The following is a 22,004-nucleotide window of genomic DNA, read 5'->3' on the forward strand; positions in this document are numbered from 1 at the left end:
ACATGATCGAGAAGCCTGAGGAGGTGGGGGTGGGGGTGTATCTATCGCTAGGATTAGAAGTGATACTGTTCAGTAGCTGGGAGCCAAAACGGTGATACTTTGTGGACAAAAGTTTCTGGACACCTGACTGTAATATTAGTATGTATCCCCATTGGCTGTTATATCATCTTCCACTCTTCTGGGAAGATGTTCCACTAGATGTAGATGTTCCACTAGAAATACCAAATATCTAACCACAAAATGAACATAATTTGAAGTTCAGAGGTCAGAAGGTCAGAGGTAAATGTAATTACATTACGCTGTCTTCAAAATGAGGGCATTTAGTGTGTGTGTGTGTGTGTGTGTGTGTGTGTGTGTGTGTGTGTGTGTGTGTGTGTGTGTGTGTGTGTGTCAGTGAGTAAACTACTCGCCCGTGTCAGACTGTGAGATTGTTAACCAGTGCCAAGAACTCTCTGTACCATGCACGTGTGTGTGAGTTAATGTGTGTGTAAACACTGGTTGAAGTGTTGTTGCGTTATGAAAAATGTGCCGTCTTTGTAGTCAGCGCAGAAACTTGTGCAAACCCCCGTGTGATTCAGATTCAGTTTATAAATATTTCTGCCATTTTTCTAAGAAAGTGATAAAAGTGATGACACACTGCCCAATTTTACTACATTTGTAATGTTTGTTTATTTTTCTCTGTTACTATACAATATACACTTCTTTCATAAGCAGCCAAACTCAACACTGCCATTCAAAATATGCATAATAATAACTAAGCATAGTGATTAGTAACATTCAATGAAACGATCAAACACAAAATATTTATTCCATCTCGCAAATCTCCTGTTAGAATCTTTAAATTCAATGTTTTTTGTTTTGCGCTTTTGATAATAAACCTTGTCCTCGAACAGCTTCACAGATATAAATACATTACGGATATAAAAATGTTATTCCTAAATTAGTCTTTATACTTTTATCTCTAATAAACAAGTCAGTGGCGATGATTGAATCTTTTTGAGATGAAATGAAGAAGAAAACTTGAAAGGAAAAAGACAAGAAGGATTTCAGCTGCTTAAAAGACATGCTAAAGGGGTGCTTTCATGTTTTGTCAATAAAGAAATAAAATGCGATCATTGAGTTAACAAGAGTTTCATCCTTTGTTTTATTAAAACTTTAGCCACTCATATTCTTTACTTGCTCCTACTATTACACTCTTCACAATTTTTGATTTGTACATTTATTGTTTGCAGGCTCCAGGATTTGGATTCGGCATCGCCATCTCTGGAGGACGAGATAACCCTCATTTCCAGAGCGGTGAGACCTCCATTGTCATCTCTGATGTTCTGAAAGGAGGTCCAGCAGAAGGGCTTCTGCAGTGAGTCGCTCACTAATTCCTTTGCCAATCCATCAGCATCACAGATTGCTGTAAAATAATCCCCCGTGTGTATTTGCTCCACAGTGAGAACGACCGAGTGGTGATGGTGAACGCGGTCTCGATGGATAACGTGGAACACGCCTACGCCGTTCAGCAGCTCAGGAAGAGCGGCAAAAATGCCAAAATTGTGCGTCTTCCCAGATAACACGAACTTGTCATGTTTAATCTATACTTTATACGTTGTTCTATGTATAATAGTAGCTTTATTGCGTTTTACAATCGATATCTGAGCTACTGATTTGAATGATTTTGCAACACTTACTATCGATTATAATCTCTGTGACAGACCATTCGCCGTAAACGTAAAGTCCAGATCCCGGCGGCTCGAGCAGGAGACAGGGAGACCATGTCCGAGCGTGAGGAGGATACAGAGGACGAAGAACTTGCGAGGCCAGGAGCCGGAGCCAGTGCAGGGACGAGCAGACGCAACGATCGGAGTGCCAGCCTGGGAAGGAGGGAACAGAGCGTGTCCCCTCGCTCCGACAGACGCTCGGTGACCTCCAGCGTCCAGCCACGACCCGCCAACGTCACACTGGTCAAATCACGCAAGAGCGAAGGTGAGCGAGGAACCGAGCGTGTCCATAACGAACACAGTAAACAATTATATAAACTATTCAGAAAATGTGTAATGTGTTTAATTAGTTATCAGAAATACACACACACACACACACACACACACACATTTTCCTTTTTTGTAACGTCTAAAAATCAGCATTTGGAAACGAGCAAAAATAAAAACAATGAATATTTTATCACTTGATATTGTATAAGGATTTTATATTTATATATTTCTTTCCTAATATTTAATATTTTTTTTTTTATATTTACATAATAAAAAAAAAAGATCATCTAAAACGCATTTCCTGTTTGTTTATTTATTAATGAAAATATTAATGAAAGAAGTTTCTTTGATAATAGCCTTCATACAATTCCTGTGTGTGTGTTTTCATAGTTAAAATGCATGTTGATGTTTATATAAAGGACGGGCTATGATTGGAATGTTTTGCTTACTTGGTTACATGTAGAAGGAGGACACAGGCTGCTTTATCTTACATCTTGTCACTTAGTTGTTCATTCTGGGAGTCTGAGAATGTGTTTGTAATCGTGTGTGTGTGTGTGTGTGTGTGTGTGTTTGTGTGTGTGTGTGTGTTGGACATGACAGAATACGGCCTGAGATTGGCCAGCCACATTTTTGTGAAGGACATCACACCTGAAAGCCTGGCAGCTCGAGACGGGAACATACAGGAGGGAGACGTTGTGCTGAAGGTAAAATCTGGAGGAAGGGAGGGAGTGTATGGGTATGATGGAGGGAGACTGAGCTGTTAAGGGAAAGAGACACAGAGAAAGATGGACAGAGAGGCACAATCACAGAAAGAAAAGAGTGAGAGAGTCTGGGAAAACAGAACATGTGACGAATAAGAGACAATAAAAAATAGGAGACAGTGAAAGGGACAAAGATATACAGTATATTTGAGAGAGAGAGAGAGAGAGAGAGAGAGAGAGAGAGAGAGAGAGAGAGAGAGATGTGAATTGCACATCACTTTCTAATCCTAACCAGGAATTTTATGGGGAAAATAAATAAATCAATAAATCTCCTTCTAATCATCTTGTCCATTAAATTCCTGGTTAGGAATAGAAGGTGATGTGCAATTCACATCTCTCTCTCTCTCTCTCTCTCTCTCTCTCTCTCTCTCTCTCTCTCTCTCTCTCTCTCTCTCTTTTGTGGATTTGTCTTACTGACTGGCTTGGAAACAAACGTCGTTAAATTGATTACTCTGAACCTGCAGTGCGAAATGTGTACAAGGTGCTGGCTACACTATACGACCCTCTCGGATATCTTATACCCTTTACCACCACAGCGAAAATACTGATCCAAAGACCTCTGGAAACTTAAGATTGACTTATGCGATGTACACCTAAAGAAGCGTGTTAGTACAATGGCAAGCTTGGGACATACCACCATGTGCTGACACAGAATGCACCAAGAGAACAATTCATATCTTTTGTGATGCCTCAGAATGGGCACATGGTTCTGTCGCTTATCTTCACACTAAAGACAACAAGTTCGGCAGTGGGTCGTATTGTGTAGCCAGCACCTCGTACATATTTCAACAACAAGTTTAACTTGACGATGTTTGTATCCAAGGCGGTTAGTAAGACTGAATCATGTGCTGGTTGCTCCGGCTTCAATCGGAAGGTGTTCTACAACAGAGGGCACATTACTGGCTCACTGCCGGATATCAAATCCACCTAAAGAAAGCAGACTGTCAATGAGATTACAGGCTTTCTCTGCCCAGAAGTTCAAACTCTGCAAGCGGATATCTACATAGAACAGCGTTCTGAACATCTTCGTAATCTTCTCTGTGGTCCTTCACATCTCTTTGTAGTGCATATGTGGCACAATTAGAAAACGAGCCTTGCTTTGTTATTGTGGAAGACTAAGCGATGAGAGATGCTTCAGATTCAGTAGAAGAATCTGCTACCTCAGATGTCAATCATTTTTCACATGCTCCTTTCAGGTGAGCAATCTCATGCCACAGAGTTCTGGTTCCTTCTTGTGAAGGGATTCTGCGAAAGTTCTTGTGAAAGGATAATAGTCCGTTCTGAACCACCATCCACAGAGCCAAGGCCTCGAGTTAGTGTTCAGTTATATGCAGAAGCACTTTGACTCATTAACATAACTTTTTGAGGACGGTTAAGGCTGTCGAAGTATATAGTGTCGTGGGGGAGTATTAACCAAAAGGACCATGGTGGGCCTCTGTTTGTTTACTTCACGCAGTACAGTGAGATGCTGCTTTTTGACATATTTTATAGGGCTTCTTGTGCGTACAAGCCTCACGTTTGTCTCTACGTCCACAACGACAACAGGCTTTTTGTCTTTTGAATTTTGGGCACAAGATGAGATCATGCTTGCGGGTGTCACAATATGGGAAATAGGTTTTAGGCTTGCCTGTGGGCTTTAAAGAGACGGCACTGCGAGTTTGTGGGGTACAAGGTGGTCTTCACAGAACTACTACTGGTATTGTAGTAAACCGAAAATGACGGCTGATTGGGATTCTTCTTTCCTTTCCTTTAAACTGGCAAAGCTTTTGACGTTAGATGTGCGTAGCTTGCGACTTTATTAGATCGATCAGCTTTGCGTCAGTTAAAGTGTATGTTTTGGCAGATTAATATACTGCTATAAGACAAACCATTCACAGTAACCAGCTTGCAGTTGGACTTACTCTGTCCACATGTAAACCACATTTCAGTTTGTAACCATTCTCACCCTCTCAGGTGCGAAGCATGCCCACAAGAGCATGTACTGAGAGTGCAAAGTTACCATATGCCTCAGTATCCCCTACTCCTACTGGGGGAGAATTCAATATAGCGCCAAGTTTACTCTGTACAAGTTGGCGAAGTTGCCCGTATTTACCTTGGAGGGCTCGCAATGCGGTTGTGTACCGAGTTGAAACCTCTCAAACTTCTTGATCACGAACCAACAACGATCCACACTAACGCGACCACACTCACTCACCTACATACTCTGTGTAGATCAATGGCACCGTGACGGAGAACCTGTCCCTGACAGACGCTAAGAAACTGATCGAGCGCTCGAAAGGCAAGCTGAAGATGGTGGTGCAGCGAGACGAGAGAGCCACGCTCCTCAACGTTCCCGATGTAGACGACAGCCTTCCTTCAGGCAACTCCGAACGAGACGGTGAGGACACCGTGGATAAATTCTGTTATGTCTGCTCTTGTTTTGGTGATCGTTTGTTTGTCTTATTTTGAGAAATTTTTAATTGCGTGTTCATTTTTGTTCTGACAGATATTTCAGAAATTCATTCCCTCACATCCGATCATTCCCACGAACAGCTGCGTAACAGCCACTCTCGATCACCAGACAAGCGATCTGATCCATCCGATATCTCCGGCCAGTCGCCTCAACTGATCAGCAACGGAAGGTAAACACTAGGGCTGCAACTAGGGATTATTTTGGTAATCAAATAATCAGACTTTTTCCCCCACGATTAATGTCTAGCTTATTATAACTATATAGAACCCTAATTTAAATTCAAAAGTATTTATGTATAAAAGTGTACTTTAACAATGCCAAAGCAACATAGCCACATTCTTTATGTAAAAAAAAAAAAAATTTAGAAAAAAATAGGTATGCAAGGTATAAATTGTAAATCAACAATTGTATTGTTTTGAGGATAATTGCAGATTGCAAGTTGACAACCATGCTTTGAAAAAATATAAATTTTCTTTAGTTGTAAAGATGGTGTGAAAAGGTTCTAACTTATTTTTGTCCATGTTTGTCACACTTTTTTTTTGCATGTTTCAGATCATTAAACTAATTTAAATATTAGTAAAATATAACACAAGTGAACACAACATACAGATTTTAAATTAAGGTTTTTATTATTGAGGGAAAACAAAATCCAAAACTACATGGCCCTGTTTGAAAAACATGTGGTTGAATTACAATTCTGCATAGATGAGTGAACCAAAATTCCTCCACAGCGCTGTAACAGACTCATTGCAAGTTATTGCAAACGCTTGATTGCAGTTGTTGCTGCTAAGTGTGGCCCAAACAGTTAATAGGTTTAGGAGGCAAACACTTTTTCAAACCATGTAGTTTTGGATTTAGTTTCCCTCAATAATAAAAACCTTCATTTAAAAATTGCAGGTTGGGTTCACTTGTGTTATCTTTTACTAATATTTAAATCAGTTTAATGATCTGAAACATTGAAGTGTGACAAACATGCACAAAAAAAGAAATCAGGAACCACTGTAAACATCTAGAACAATCTAGATAATTTAAATATAAATAAATGTAAAGTCCCGAAGTTACAAAACAAACAGTTTACACAATAGCATTGCATTAAACTATACCATATTCACATGAGGATTGTACAGTTTCTGTTTACCAGGCTGATGTCACCTTCATGATCACCTTCATCCATGACATCAGTGTGTTTTTTTTTTATTTTATTTTTTTTTATTAAATTTTTTAGTAAACACACCACCTCTTATAAACCCTTATAACCCTTATAAAATCCTTATAAACCCTAAAGTCTGTACATACAGAAAAAATAAATACAGTACATTTCAATGCCAATTCCAGCATCGACTTAAAATTCGTTAATTTAAACTCTACTCGGAGCTTTGCTTTAATGCTTCTATACCTCTTTTAGTTCATTGAAATTCTCGATTCATCTTAAGCAGAAAGATCAGCTTTCGCATTTATAAAACATGCATTTGAAATACTTAAAATAAAAAATAAAAATAAAAAGATTTCATGCGATCGCTAGAGAAAAATACATTCACAATGTCAAATATAGCAGGAACCCCTTTTTAATGCCCATCATTTAGTTACTTTGCGTATTGGCATTTAAACCGATCAAAATGGCTGAGATCGTTCTTTTAACAGAACTGCAATCACTAGTGGAAATGTATCTATTATGCAGCTAGAGCTTACATTATTTATTTATTTTGCATATAATTTTTTTTTATTGTTTATTTTTCTCTTTATTGTTTTTTTGGTGTACTACTGTTTTAAGATTAAATGTATGCTTGTGCACGCAAATGTTTTACAAATGAGGCCCTAGGGGAGGGATGGGGAGGTAAGAAGAGAGGGAGAGGAGAGAGAAATCCTTGTGGACTATGTGATCATGGATATTTGTTGTAAATAAAATCTAATCAGTGTGCCATACAGAGAAAGTGAATAAGCACTGAACCCTGGGGTGAGAGAGCTGTGTGCGTGTTTTGTTGATGCCAGTGGCCACTCCAAGTTAGAGAAGCATGCTGGTTGCTAATCACATCAACCCATTTCACTCAAATACAGACAGATAGAAGAGATTGAGCTCGTATTGGTGAATGAAGGATGAGATGTATAATTGACTTTATCCTTCACTGCACCTTTTCACTGCAGAATGTACTGAGGCGAGTGATGGAGCAATAACAGGAACTAACTTACTTTATAGACTTTAAACAACATTTGTTATACTGTATGGTAGGAGTTTAGTGGTTCAAAATACACAAACCTCTGTATTTAAATGGAAATGGAATGGAATTTAAATGGAAAAATATCAATATTCTACATTTGTTAGACCCCATTTGGGTAATACAGATGTGTATGTAAGTGTGTGGGGGTGTGTTACATTTAAATATTACACTTTCTAAACAAAAGATCTACTTCACTGTTCTACTAATTTTAATATTTGCATACTGTTACATGTCTTTATTCCTTTCATCATTCATTCACTCGGTCGATATGGAGACTTGTCAGGATTTTCTCTTAAAAGGAGAAATTGTTGTGCATGTTTTTAAGTTTAATAATAATAATGATAATAATAATAAAAAAATGCGCTCAAAGTCCGAGGCGAAGACAAAACAAATTTGCGGTCTGCCACTTAATACGTTTTTGAGGGAACTCAGATTTGAACTATGTTCTGCATGTAAAACGCGTGTACAGAACCGAAAGCCCTGTACCTAACAATCTCGGTACGAATACGTGTACCATTACAACCCTACTATATGGATAAAATATATGGATTCTTAATGAAAAATGTAGAGATGATGGTGGACTTCAGGAAACACTTCTCAACACTACTCCCTCTCACAATATCCAACTGCCCTGTGTCATTTGTGGAGAGTTTCATGTTTCTAGGAATTACCATAAGACCTGAAATGGGTGTCCAACTTAAACTCCGTTCTCAAAAAGGCCCAGCAGAGGATGTACTTTCTATGCCAATTAAGGAAGTACGGTCTGCCACAGGAGCTGCTGATACAGTTGCAGTCATTAGATCTGTCCTGTGCACATTCATCACCATCTGGTTTGGAACACGGGACAGGAACAGACTTCAGGAAAATCATTAGTGCTCCCCTGCCTACTCTCCAGGACTTGTAACATACAAGAACCAAAAACTAAGCAGGAAAAATCACTACTGACAATTCACACCTTGGACACAACATCTTTCAGCTCCTCCCTTCTGGCAGGCGCTACAGAACTTTGTTCACCAAAACTGCCGGACACAGGAACAGATTCTTTCCCGAGGCAATCAGCCTCATTAACAACTGAACTAAATTATCTGATCTGCTTCATATCCAGAACATTCAGTCATCACATCATTAGCATATGTTACACACACTATTGCTGCTGTATATTGTACATGAGTTCTAAAGTAAACTTCATCATCATAGGTGTTCACAATACTGTTATTTGCACCACCATGCACTTTCACACTTTATGTACATTACTGATCTGTAATATACTCTGTATTGCTATTGAATACTTGTATTGTCTGTTTTATCTTATATAGTCCGAACTTAATGTGCAGTGTTATTTATGTCTGTACTTTTGAAAGTCACCAAATTCCTTTTGTGCGTCAACACGCTTAAATCTGATTCCAAAGTTTGCGGACACCTGCCCATAAGATTTCTGTGTGCTTTTTGAACCCCCCCAGTGCACATTAAATTCATATTTGCTCTTATAATAACCTCCACTCTTCTGGGAAGAAGTTCTACTAGATTTTGGAGTGTGCCCGTGGAGGTTTGCGTTCATTCAGCCACCAAAGCTGTTAGTATTGTCAGGTGCTGGTGTACGGTGAGGAGGCCTGGGGTGCAGTCAGGGTTCCAGTTCATCCCATTGGTGTTCAATAGCGTTGAGGTCAAAGCTCTACAACAGGATCTTCCACACCAACCCATTTAAACCATATCGTCATGGAGCTGGTTTTGTGCACACCGACGTTGTCATGCTGGTACAGGTTTGGGTCTGAAGGGAAAATTGGATGCTACTGCATCCAGAGACAATCAACTGCCTTCAACTTTGTGGTAGTGGTTCGGGAAAGAACCACATGTGGCTGGAAAAATCAGATATCTGGATAATTTTGTCCATACTGTGTATATTGCAGCTTATTTGTTCATATAAACGACCTAAAGTGTGCTGCGAGGGAAGTAGAAGTGTCTTTTTTGTTTTCGAACTGTAACGGCGTGTGTCTCACCGCAGGCAAATTTGCTTGTTTCTGCAGAAACTCATCTACTTGTAAGTACTTGATAGTGACTGGAGTAGACTTTATAGTTGATAATAGGCTTTATAATGTGATCTAGATGTAGAATTTGTGTTATTGTAGTTTAATAAGAAGTGCTTAGTGTAGCAGTGTGTGGGTTTATCTGTTTCGGCTAGCATTGTGATGTATTAACACGTACGTGTGTGTGTGTGTCCACGAGAGTCACTCAGCGTTTATTACACACTTCCCGCTCACACATTTGCATCAGCAGGCGGGCCGTGGTTGTGGTTTAGTGTTCAGAGTTGCACACTTTATTCATCACTTCTGGTCCACTGTCACTGTAGTGCCCATGAGTGTGTGATTTACATTTACACACTAGCACGGGCACCACCGCTTCCCCCGATATAGCACCAGCAACGCAAGTGACCACTGCATATGGCAGCCATTTTGTGTACAGTCCAATGTAGGTAAAAATAAGACAAAGCCAGTACAATTATACAGATCTCAGAGTTCCAGATGAACTGCAGAAGGCAACTGGAAAAAGTGTTTGGATTTTTTTTTCCTCATGTGATTTAACACTCAGCACTGAGAAAGTAGTGGACATTTTGTGTAAGAATGATCAGAGCTGCAGGGCAGCTGTTACGAGATTCATTGCACTCATGAACAATTCAGGTGTTTAGTGTGTGTGTGTGTGTGTGTGTGTGTGTGTGTGTGTGTGTGTGTGTGTGTGTGTGTGTGTGTCAAAATCTTTTTTTCTGCACTGGAAGCACTACAGTCAACACACTGCTGTGTAATTGTTGGCTTGTATGTTCCCAGACAGCCCCCCCCCCCCCCCCCCCACACACACACACACACACGCACACTTTCCTACTTATCTATTGTCAGGTCCATCTGTCCTCATCAAATTCAGACTTCTTTCATTTTTTTTTGGTTTTCGTTCTTTCTGCTTTCAAGTTTTTACGTGTTTTTTTTTATTAAATTTTTTTTTCTGCGGATTTTTTATTGTTATATAAGGTATAGTTTTTTTACATTTAATTTTATTATTATGTTATAATTTTATGTTTTATATTATATATATAGTATATAGTAGCTGATTTAGAAATGTGCTTCCTTGTTACTCAGCTATTTATTTTTTTGTTTTGTTAGATTTTTTTTTATTCGATATGTGATGAATATCAGTATTAACATAAGGTGTCTTTGTGTATCAGTCACAGGAGTCGGGATGAGGAACGGATCTCGAAGCCACCCGTTGTGTCCACTCCCGTGAAGATGGTGGAAGACGCGTTGCTCGTCCCTGACAGTGAGGACACCGACAAACAGATTCCTCCACTGCCAGGTCAGAAGCCCTTTTTTAGTGGTCTTCGTTTCTGTATTTGGAGCTGTTGGAGCAAACAATAGATGTTCATACGGCAATCTGTTCTCAATAAATGTAACAATAGACTAAAAAAAATCCTTTAGTCTCTAAACTATGAATGTGTGTGTGTGTGTGTGTGTGTGTGTGTGTGTGTGTGTGTGTGTATACAGAGCCGAAGCCAGTATACGCTCAGCCCGGACAGCCAGACGTAGATTTGCCCGTCAGTCCCTCTGATGCCCCCGTACCCAACGCTGCACATGATGACAGCATCCTGCGGTAACTTTCATTTATTTCTCTTACTCACTTTGCCTGTGATATTTATGAAGTCATACTGCAGGTGGAAGGAGTCAATTAACACATGGAACATTGGACCAGAAATCTCACCCTGGTCTCTACAGTAGAAGAGACCAAACTCATGTTTTTCCCCCAAACACGCTTTACTCAAATTTCCAGAAATGCATAATGACATCATTTTAACTGTAAAGTAGATGTTGAGGGATCATTCAAAAGCAAGTCAAGTCAAGGCAAAGAAGAATGTAGAATAATTTGTGAGAGTGTTACAGATTTGCTTTTATGAAATAGTTTAATCAGTGAATTGAAATGAATCAGTTTGTGAGATTGGTTTAAGATAAGATATACCTTTATTTGTCCCACAGTGGGGAAATTTATTTAATTTTCAGCATTAATTTAATTCATGAAACCAAATCTGTGGGACTCTTCTTCTTTTTTACCTATATTTTTTCTTACTTCTTCTCCATATCCATCACATTTTTTCTCTTATTTTTCCACTTTTCCCTCTGTTCATTTTGCACTTTCATCTTTCACTTAACTGTTTTCTTTTATCACTTCCACCTTTTTCTGTTTTTTTTCTACCTTATTATTCTTCTCTGTATTTTCTTTTTTTACCTCCTTCTCTTCATCATATGTTCTCTTTTTTTCTACTTTTATTTCTTCTGCTTCATTTCAATTGCCATCTTTTTCTCTTCTTTCTCTTTTTTGTTTTATTTTTGCTGCCATATCGTTATTCATCTATTTTTTTCTTACTATTTGCATCTTTTATTTGCTTTTTTTTTTCTCTCTCTCCTTTTTCTTCACCCTCCTTAATTTTTTGCTTTTTTCTTACTTACTTTTTGGTTTACTGTTTCTGGCTTATTAAATATTTCATCATAAAATTTTAAACTTAAAACATAAAACGACTGCAGCTAATTCAATAATTTTTTTAACCAATGTTATAAAATTGATCAGTGTTTCTCACTATAATTGCTCTTCACTTGATAGCTAGCAGAATGCTTGTTTGTTTATTTATTTATCCTTTACTTAACATCAGAATAGTAAATACAGACATAACACAATGCTGAAGTCCTGATTGCTTACTCTTGTTGACTGTTTTTAAATCATTATAATGAGGGTTTGGTGTGTTTGCGTGCGTGTGTGTGCGCCTGTGTGTGCGCCTGTGTGTGTGTGCGTGTGTGTGTGTGTGTGTGTGTGTGTGTGTGTGTGTGTGTGTGTGTGTGTGATACAGACCCAGTATGAAGCTGGTGAAATTTAGAAAAGGAGAGAGTGTGGGTCTCAGGCTGGCAGGAGGAAATGATGTGGGGATCTTCGTGGCGGGTGTTTTGGAGGACAGTCCTGCTGCTAAAGAGGGTCTGGAGGAGGGCGATCAGATACTCAGGGTGAGAACTGGATGACTTTTTATTCACAGTTAAGCTCTGAAAATGTTTATTTGTTTTATTTTTTATAGCTAAAAATGAAGAAAAAAGTAATAATAATAATAATAATAATAATAATAAACTGGTGATCTGCAGTATGTCCCAAAAGTCTCCTTTCACAGGAAAAAGAAACACTTTTATCTCCTTTGATGTATTAATTAAACCTAAGCCAATTACATGTAAAGGCCCCAAAGTGTACCATGAAAAAGATTCAACAAAGATCATTTAAAGGAGCACATTGAGAGTGCAGTTACATGCAGGTCATTAGATTTAACAACACGAGTTCATCATGAGTGAGAGAGACTGTGTGTGGTTACAAAAAAATGGTAAATAGAGATGCATTTGCATAAAAAAGTTGTGTTCATTTTTGTTCATTAATAATGAGTAGTGAGGTTACTAATGACCAACAATGTACAGACTATAGTTTATAATAAACTCCGGTGAAGTTATTCAAAGCATCTCTTCTGGTTCAGACCCAAACCATTCAAACAAAAGATACTGTATGTGTTTCTGTTTTTCATGATTACTAACAACAGCAAGCTTTGTGTCCAGATTGTTTTTGTTTTTTTGTGTTGCACATAATGCTAGTTTTACAGTCTAGTAGAAAACGTGTATTATTAAATAGTCTCAGCTTGTAAGAAAGTGTGTTTGTGTGTGTGTGTGTGTGTGTGTGTGTGTGTGTGTGTGTGTGTGTGTGTGTGTGTGTGTGTGTGTGAGCGCATCAGGCCTCCCACACTTAGTTAGAAAATTGTCATTGTTTGACCCCTTATACAGCAGTAAGAGTTACACACTGCATCTATGACTCGACTCCTGGTTCCCTCCGGTCCTGGAACCTCTTTTGTTTAATGTGTACACACACACACACGCACACACACACACACACACACACACACACACACACACACACACACACACAACAGCACTTATTGTTCAGCCGAGACATGCCTTGGTGTCTCACTGATGTCACTAGTTGTGAATGAAAGATTCATTTATGTCTTGTTTATCCCCGAAAACTTTTTAATAAAACATGTCGAGAGTGAGCGAACACCACCTACACAGAGTCTGAGCATGTCATGCTGTGCAGAAAAGTGCTCTTCCCTGCTTTACACGCAAACCACACACACACACACACACACACACACACACACACACACACACACACACACACACACACACACACACACACACACACACATATACGCACTTAGGCTTCCAGCAGGTTTCCATCCACACACTTGTGAATTCATTTACTCCCTCATTCTTCTTTCTTTACCCTATTTCTCTTGTTTTAAAAAGCTATTTTTTTCTAGCTATCCATCCATCCATCCATCCATCCATCCATCCATCCATCTAATGATGCATGTATGTTCTGAAAGCACATGCCTTTTTTTTTTATTTTATCCTAAAATATTGAATGTTATTTTATTCACATTTATCATTGTACATCTGCATGAATTGTAAAAAAAAAAAAAAAAAAAAAGTTTTTTACTCTCTTATTTTTGTGCTTCTTAAAATGAAAGCTTATTTTGCTTATTTGAACACTATTTAAAATACTGGCAGGTGAAATTCTGTTGAAAAAGGTCTGTATTCTATATAAAATGTAAGTCAGCATATGCAAAACAGTAAAAAGAATATGAAATGAAATAAATCGATGTTGGTGATTGGTGTTGACGTTGACTTGGCAACTCGTGGCAAAGGAATTACGAGGTGTAAAACATGCTTTGTATTGTAAATATTTACAGGAAAAACGCACGCCCTTTACCCGAATATGTATTACAGGTACATAGTTTGTCGTGTGTGGCAGCATGTCCCAGGAGCTGAAGCTGAAGTTCTTGCAATTCATTGGCTATAAGAAACAGTGTATAAAAATTTACAACCAATTTCTGTTCTCTCTCTCTCTCTCTCTCTCTCTCTCTCTCTCTCTCTCTCTCTCTCTCTCTCTCTCGCAGGTAAACAACGTCGACTTTGCCAACATTATCCGTGAGGAGGCAGTGTTGTTTCTGCTGGACTTGCCCCGGGGAGAAGAGGTCACCATCCTGGCCCAGAGGAAGAAGGACGGTGAGTTGACCCGATTTTGATCCAGTAGATTTTCTTAACGTTCTGAACAGAGTTTCAGTATTTGATCCAAAAGCAAAGTTTATTTATATTAGTTGTTTATTTGAAAGCAACTTGCATCTTATTTGCCCTCTATGGACTGATTAGCAAACTTTAAAACATGTTTGAAGCCAGCATTGGAGGTGGGTGTGGGTGGGTGGGTGGATGGGTGGATGGGCGGGTGTTTGTGTGTGTGTGTGTGTGTGTGTGTGTGTGTGTGTGTGTGTGTGTGTGTGTGTGTGTGTGTGTGTGTGTGTGTGTGTTATAAACACGTGTAGGTGAAGACAAGCTCAAGTTCAACTTCTCACCTGCCACAATGTTTGTAAATGAACAAGGGATCATTTGGCTTAAATGTTTTGTTGAAAATAGTTCAAAATCCAGGAAGCACTTTGTAAAGGTGTCTTTCTAAATAACTTTAACAGTTTAACCAGTAAGGATAACTTATCACTGATCACTTGTGTTGGTTCTTACCAGGATCTTTGTGAACAAATGTAATGCAGTCAATTAAAATGTAAATACAGCGATGTCTTGTAACAACCTGGTGGGTGTTTTTGTGTGTTTTATTCATTGATTTATTTTTTTGCAGTGTACCGGCGGATCGTCGAGTCTGACGTGGGCGACTCGTTCTACATTCGCACCCATTTCGAGTACGAAAAAGAGTCTCCATATGGCCTGAGCTTTAACAAGGGTGAAGTTTTCCGGGTGGTGGACACACTATACAACGGCAAGCTGGGCTCCTGGCTCGCCATCCGCATCGGCAAAAACCACCAGGAGGTAGAGAGGGGCATCATCCCCAACAAGAACAGGTTCGGACCTCAGCTCAGTCCATGTACAGTAACGTTGTTTTAGGCGAATTTGGAAGTGTGGGATCCGTCAATCACTTTTGTCTCATCTCCAGGGCCGAGCAGTTGTCCAGTGTTCAGTACACTCTTCCCAAAACACCGGGTGGAGATCGCGCTGATTTCTGGAGGTTCCGCGGACTTCGCAGCTCCAAGAGGAACCTGAGGAAAAGCCGGGAGGACATATCCGCTCAGCCAGTGCAGACAAAATTCCCTGCATATGAAAGAGTTGTCCTGAGGGAAGGTGTGTAGATTCTGTAGACTCCAGAAGCTCTTTGTGATTAGCATTCTACTAATATTCGACTTTCAAAAAACATTTTTAATCCGGTTACAGAGTATGTCTGTAGTGCATTTCTGTAGGGTGGGCTCCAACTGTTTTTCTCCCCCATTTTTCTAGGAATTTTGGTCTTTCCCATTTTCTGCAAATTGTTAATTTATCCCTCAGTGTCTTAAAATTTGTTTGCATCACAATCCTGGAAGATCGCGACATAATTTCTTCCCACTTTTCTCTTCCCCAAGCCGGGTTCCTGAGGCCCGTCGTGGTCTTCGGGCCCATCGCCGACGTCGCCCGAGAGAAACTGGCGAGAGAGGTGCCTGATCTGTTTGAGCTAGCCAGTGAGTTTAGCATAAGTGCACACACACACACACACACACACACACACACACACACACACACACACACACACACACACACACTCTCTCTCTCTCTCTTTCTCTCTCTCTATAACCCACCTGTGAATATCTACAGTGCCTTGCGAAAGTATTCGGCCCCCTTGAACTTTGCGAACTTTTGCCACATTTCAAGCTTCAAACATAAAGATATAAAACTGTAATTTTTTGTAAAGAATCAACAACAAGTGGGACACAATCATGAAGTGGAACGAAATTTATTGGATATCTAAAACTTTTTTAACAAATAAAAAACAAACTCTCTCCAGAAGTTCAGTGAGGATCTCTGAATGATCCAATGTTGACCTAAATGACTAATGATGATAAATAGAATCCAATGTGTGTAATCAAGTCTCTGTATAAATGCATCTGCACTGTAATAGTCTCAGAGGTCCGTTTAAAGCGCAGTGAGCATCGTGAAGAACAAGGAACACACCAGGCAGGTCCGAGATACTGTTGTGGAGAAGTTTAAAGCCGGATTTGGATACAAAAAGATTTCCCAAGCTTTAAACATCCCAAGGAGCACTGTGCAAGCGATAATATTGAAATGGAAGGAGTATCAGACCACTGCAAATCTACCAAGACCTGGCCATCCCTCTAAATTTTCAGCTCATACAAGGAGAAGACTGATCAGAGATGCAGCCAAGAGGCCCATAATCACTCTGGATGAACTGCAGAGATCTACAGCTGAGGTGGGAGACTCTGTCCATAGGACAACAATCCGTCGTATACTGCACAAATCTGGCCTTTATGGAAGAGTGGCAAGAAGAAAGCCATTACTTAAAGATATCCATAAAAAGTGTCGTTTAAAGTTTGCCACAAGCCACCTGGGAGACACACGAAACATGTGAAAGAAGGTGCTCTGGTCAGATGAAACCAAAATCGAACTTTTTGGCAACAATGCAAAATGTAGGTTTGGAGTAAAAGCAACACAGCTCATCACCCTGAACACACCATCCCCACTGTCAAACATGGTGGTGGCAGCATCACGGTTTGGGCCTGCTTTTCTTCAGCAGGGACAGGGAAGATGGCTAAAATTGATGGGAAGATGGATGGAGCCAAATACAGGACCATTCTGGAAGAAAACCTAATGGAGTCTGCAAAAGACCTGAGACTGGGACGGAGATTTGTCTTCCAACAAGACAATGATCCAAAACATAAAGCAAAATCTACAATGGAATAATTCACAAATAAACATATCCAGGTGTTAGAATGGCCAAGTCAAAGTCCAGACCTGAATCCAATCGAGAATCTGTGGAAAGAACTGAAAACTGCTGTTCACAAATGCTCTCCATCCAACCTCACTGAGCTCGAGCTGTTTTGCAAGGAGGAATGGGCAAAGATTGCAAAACTGATAGAGACATACCCCAAGCGACATACAGCTGTAATCGCAGCAGAAGGTGGCGCTACAAAGTATTAACTTAAGGGGCTGAATAATTTTGCACGCCCAATTTTTCAGTTTTTTATTTGTTAAAAAAGTTTAAAATATCCAATACATTTCGTTCCACTTCATGATTGTGTCCCACTTGTTGTTGATTCTTCACAAAAAATTACAGTTTTATATCTTTATGTTTGAAGCCTGAAATGTGGCCAAAGGTTGCAAGGTTCAAGGGGGCCGAATACTTTTGCAAGGCACTGTATAATCACATTTCACATTTAGTTGTAAAACCACGTTTTTCTGTGCTTTCATTAATCTGAATGCGTTTAGGATCTGAACCAATCACCACGTGTGGAAACTGTTTTTAGATGTTTTTTTTTATGACTGTATTTTGCCTTGCAGAAACACAGCGCCCTGGAGAAGGGGAAAGTATGTCTCTCGTTGCATCAGCTTGCTTAATCATTAGTATTAGACAAACATGGGCTGTTCTTTATGGCTTTAAGAATGTCTTTTATTTTCTTGTTGTATTTCTTTTGTTTGTTCTGGAAAGTGGTTATTCTTGACCTCTACACCATGCTGTCATACAGCACCAACCCTCGCATAGCAAGAAATAATACTAAATAACTAAATGCTTAAAAAAAGCAATCCACTTTATATATGCCAATATGTACCAGTGTGTATGGAGTCATGTAAAGTTTGTGTTGCTAAAGAGAACTACAATCTATACATTGGTACAAATTGTTATAGCAGGGAAGTTCTATGGTTTTTCTTTCATTTTACTTGTTTATACATTTTTGGTCACTGGTTTCATAATTATTGGCATCCCTGTGATCAAAAGTGAATGGATTTCTTTTCTAGAGGGAGTGTAACAGCATAGTCACATCTCAATGTCTAACAAGGTCTTTTAGAGGAGCATGGATTCTTTTTCATTTTGATCAGGTCAGAGTCGTTACCTAGTTAAAATAAATATCCATGGTCAAGTCTACCTCCCGGCAGAATTAACCAAATACAATCCCTTTAATTGGTAAAATTTTCATGAAATCACTTTTCATAAAATGACCAATTTAATTGACAAACTTAGTTTTTGTACAAAAAAAAAAAAAACCCAAAAAGAAAAAATCATTTTATTTGAACCTGATGACCGATCATATATATATGATATATGAAATATCCTGGAACATTACAGAAATGAAATCACTCTTCAAAAGGGTCCCAGGTTTTCTATTTATACAATAAGGATTGTATGATCAGTTTAAGGGTGCCAATAATTCTTCCTTTGAATAGAGCTTGGCTTGTTGAGGACTGCATGTTTTGTTTGAAAAGGTGTGTAATGATCGGATAAAGGCTAACTTTCCTTGATTGTTCTGGCTGACAGAAATTAACTGTGTAGTAAAGTCTTACACTGTTTATTTATAGATTTTTTGAGGAAAATATTACTTACATAGTTGCACTTTTGAGTAGAAAGTGAACATTTGTTCCAGGGACTTTCAGGATGTTAAGTCTCATCTGCTACTTAACCGAACCAGAACACAGAGCTTTAGTGCTGCACAAATTTCTGCATGCACTTGAGAGGTTTATTTACCTTTTTCTCTCACTGTCTTTTTGACAAATACATGAAATTGTTCTAGAGGACCAATTTAAACTTTACAAGCGTTTTTTCTTTTTTTCCGATTAATAATGGGCAGTTTGAACCAAATCCCAAACGCTAACGAGACAAAAGAGTCAATTTGACTGATTTCAACAAATAAACCCCAAATAATGATGAAATCTCTCTTGGTAACATCCTAAACTTAGGCTGCTTCACCTAAAATGTTTTTCCTGCCATATAGAGTATTAAACACACACAGACACACACCTAGTAATGCAATTACACGAACGGGGAGCATGAAATTTATATGCACAACAGACAAAGAGGTCTGGATGCATCCAAATTGTGTATGCTTTCCGCATGTGCACCTTCATCATGCACTCTGATCTGTGTGGGTGTGTGTTAGTTTGGGTGTGGGTGTGTGGAAGCTGCCTGTATTCGGCTGATCCCAGATAGGTTCTGTTGTATCTCTCACTCCTAACTTTCTAAAAAGATCTGTTTTGAGATCGTAGATCAGTGTGAGTGGACAGCGTCTCTCTGCGGATGCCAAGCCGAAACACCACTGCGACTGGTTGTGGGTGTTAAGTGTGTGACCGTGTTTTGTCTTTTGTCTGCTGCGTGCTGCAGAAAGCGAGCCCCGAGACGCAGGAACGGACCAGCGCAGCTCTGGAATTATTCGCCTTCACACTATCAAGCAGATCATCGATAAGGTGGGTGCATGTACACAGCCGCAGATTCATTAGCCTTCAAATTACACCTGGAGTTCAGGTTTAAATCAAAAGGCCAAGCGGTGGAGCTGGTCCCTGATCCAACTAAATCCCAAGTCCTAATCATGTAAATCCTGGATCAGGTAAAGCTCTGCTTCCTGGACATTTGATTCTACAAACAGGAGTAGTCAAACTTTTACATTCGATACTGGATTTCCTTCAATACTTATGCATGAGAAGGATTTGGGGCGGAGCTTTTGGTGATCTTCCGGTTAGTGGTCAGTAAATTTCTTCTTCTTTCGGCTGCTCCTGTTAGGGGTCGCCACAGTGGATCAGCCGTCTCCATACCCCTCTGTCCTCTATATCTGCCTCTTTCAAACCAACTACCTGCATGTCTTCTATCACCACATCCATAAACCTCCTCCTCTTTTCCTCCTTCCTGGTGGCTCCATCCTCAGCATTCTCCTACTGATATACCTCATGTCCCTCCTCTGCACATGTCCAAACCATCTCACCTCCCTCACCTTGTCTCCAAAACGTATTACATGCGGTGTCTCTCTAATAATGTGGTCAGTAAATGAGCTGATTATCTCTGTTTAGCTTTATTGCTGGTGTAACACGATATTTTTGGAAGGTTATGTCAGTATGATTTCGAGGTAACAATAGACATATATTAAATGTTATCTATTAAAATTTTCTGTTCATGTAAGTTTCTTTATAAAAATATCTTTTAAATGTATTTTTGCCATTTAATAAGGTCGCAGTATTTATTCTTTATTTTTGTATGTTTCTTTAAATTAATCAACACTGCTGGGCCATGTCATGTATCATCAAAAAGCTTTCCAGTGTCATAATTGTTTTCCCTTCTATCACCCATCTCTAATCTCTTGTTGTGTGTGTGTGTGTGTGTGTGTGTGTGTGTGTGTGTGTGTGTGTGTGTGTGTGTGTGTGTGTGTGTGTGTGTGTGTGTGTGTGTGTGTGTGTGTGTGTGTGTGTGTGTGTGTGTGTGTGTGTGTGTGTGTGTGTGTGTGTTGTGTGCAGGACAAACATGCTGTGCTAGACATCACACCCAATGCTGTGGACAGGCTGAACTATGCTCAGTGGTACCCCATCGTGGTGTTCCTAAACCCTGACAGTAAGCAGGGCGTGAAGAACATGAGGACAAGGCTGTGCCCCGAGTCCAGGAAGAGCGCTAGGAAGCTGTATGAACGAGCCCTTAAACTGAGGAAGAATAACCACCACCTGTTTACCGGTCAGCAAACAATATGCATTTTCATCTACATTTCTTAGAGTTAAAGAATGTAGCAGCAGATACCTATATTGTAAAGTGATAACATCTAAATGCACAACGTGATGCTCCCTATCTCACCAAAAATTGTGTATTGTATATATTTTTATATCATCCTTCCCCAGCCAGTTGCACTTATTAGTGCAACACTGCCCCCTAGTGTCTTGTCTCAATGAATTTACAGAACAGCAATAAATCTACCTCTTTTAAATTATTATTTTTTTTTTTTGTCTTTACAGCCACAATAAATATGAACAACATGAATGAAGGCTGGTATGGAGCGCTGAAGGAGACGATCCAGCAGCAGCAGAATCAGCTGGTCTGGGTTTCTGAGGGCAAGGTTGGGCTCAACTTATATCATTGGGTTTCTAATTTATTCACAAACGGTACATGTACCAGTCAGTTATGTATTGGTTCTATCTGACAATGTGGGATATTTTACTTTCTTTTACTTTCTTTCCCTCTTTTTTCATTAGGTTACTTCAATATGTTAATTCTTATGACCTCCATCTTTATTTTTTCGGTTTTCCTCTCCCAGGCGGATGGGGCGTCTGAGGACGATCTGGACCTTCATGATGACCGGCTGTCGTACCTGTCGGCCCCTGGCAGCGAGTACAGCATGTACAGCACAGACAGCCGCCACACCTCCGACTACGAGGACACGGACACAGAGGGTGGAACCTACACGGACCACGAGCTGGACGAGCCACTGAACGACGAGCCTTTAAATGACGACGGGGTGCCGCACCATGGTCCGGCCATCAGTCGATCCTCAGAGCCTGTTATCGAACAGCCTCCACCCAGCTACGATGCTCTCGCACGCATTGAACCGGCCGCCTTCAAAAACACGCCCATGTCACATCAGGTAGCGTTTCTTAGAGCCGCACACTTTCCCTGCTGCCTGGAGGCCATGCTGTGCCTCAGGAAGGGCATGTGGAGGCGATTATGAACCCAGAAAATAGAAAAG

The 22,004-nt window shown here is 39.8% G+C and overlaps 1 protein-coding gene across 30 annotated transcripts in view; it reads left to right on the forward strand.

The window, feature by feature from the left end:
• The window catches only part of tjp1a (tight junction protein 1a), a 103,060-nt gene that overhangs the window by 68,808 nt on the left and 12,248 nt on the right, over positions 1-22,004 (forward strand). For 16 of the 30 annotated variants that reach the window (XM_083550814.1, XM_083550807.1, XM_083550786.1 and 13 more), the window contains 17 exons: positions 1,233-1,357; positions 1,442-1,544; positions 1,704-1,974; positions 2,580-2,683; positions 4,952-5,117; positions 5,226-5,361; positions 10,620-10,747; positions 10,936-11,041; positions 12,288-12,438; positions 14,424-14,532; positions 15,155-15,374; positions 15,467-15,651; positions 15,927-16,022; positions 19,670-19,752; positions 20,791-21,001; positions 21,277-21,377; positions 21,576-21,902. In XM_083550814.1, the coding sequence (XP_083406940.1) occupies positions 1,233-1,357; positions 1,442-1,544; positions 1,704-1,974; positions 2,580-2,683; positions 4,952-5,117; positions 5,226-5,361; positions 10,620-10,747; positions 10,936-11,041; positions 12,288-12,438; positions 14,424-14,532; positions 15,155-15,374; positions 15,467-15,651; positions 15,927-16,022; positions 19,670-19,752; positions 20,791-21,001; positions 21,277-21,377; positions 21,576-21,902 (2,622 nt within the window). Of the gene's footprint in view, positions 1-1,232; positions 1,358-1,441; positions 1,545-1,703; positions 1,975-2,579; positions 2,684-4,951; positions 5,118-5,225; positions 5,362-10,619; positions 10,748-10,935; positions 11,042-12,287; positions 12,439-14,423; positions 14,533-15,154; positions 15,375-15,466; positions 15,652-15,926; positions 16,023-17,856; positions 17,884-19,669; positions 19,753-20,790; positions 21,002-21,276; positions 21,378-21,575; positions 21,903-22,004 lie in introns of all 30 variants that reach the window. The other 14 variants (XM_083550809.1, XM_083550811.1, XM_083550785.1 and 11 more) reach the window with 1 other exon arrangement.

Source organism: Silurus aristotelis (genome assembly GCF_946808225.1).
Source record: "Silurus aristotelis genome assembly, chromosome: 9".
Taxonomy (NCBI): Eukaryota; Metazoa; Chordata; class Actinopteri; order Siluriformes; family Siluridae; genus Silurus; species Silurus aristotelis.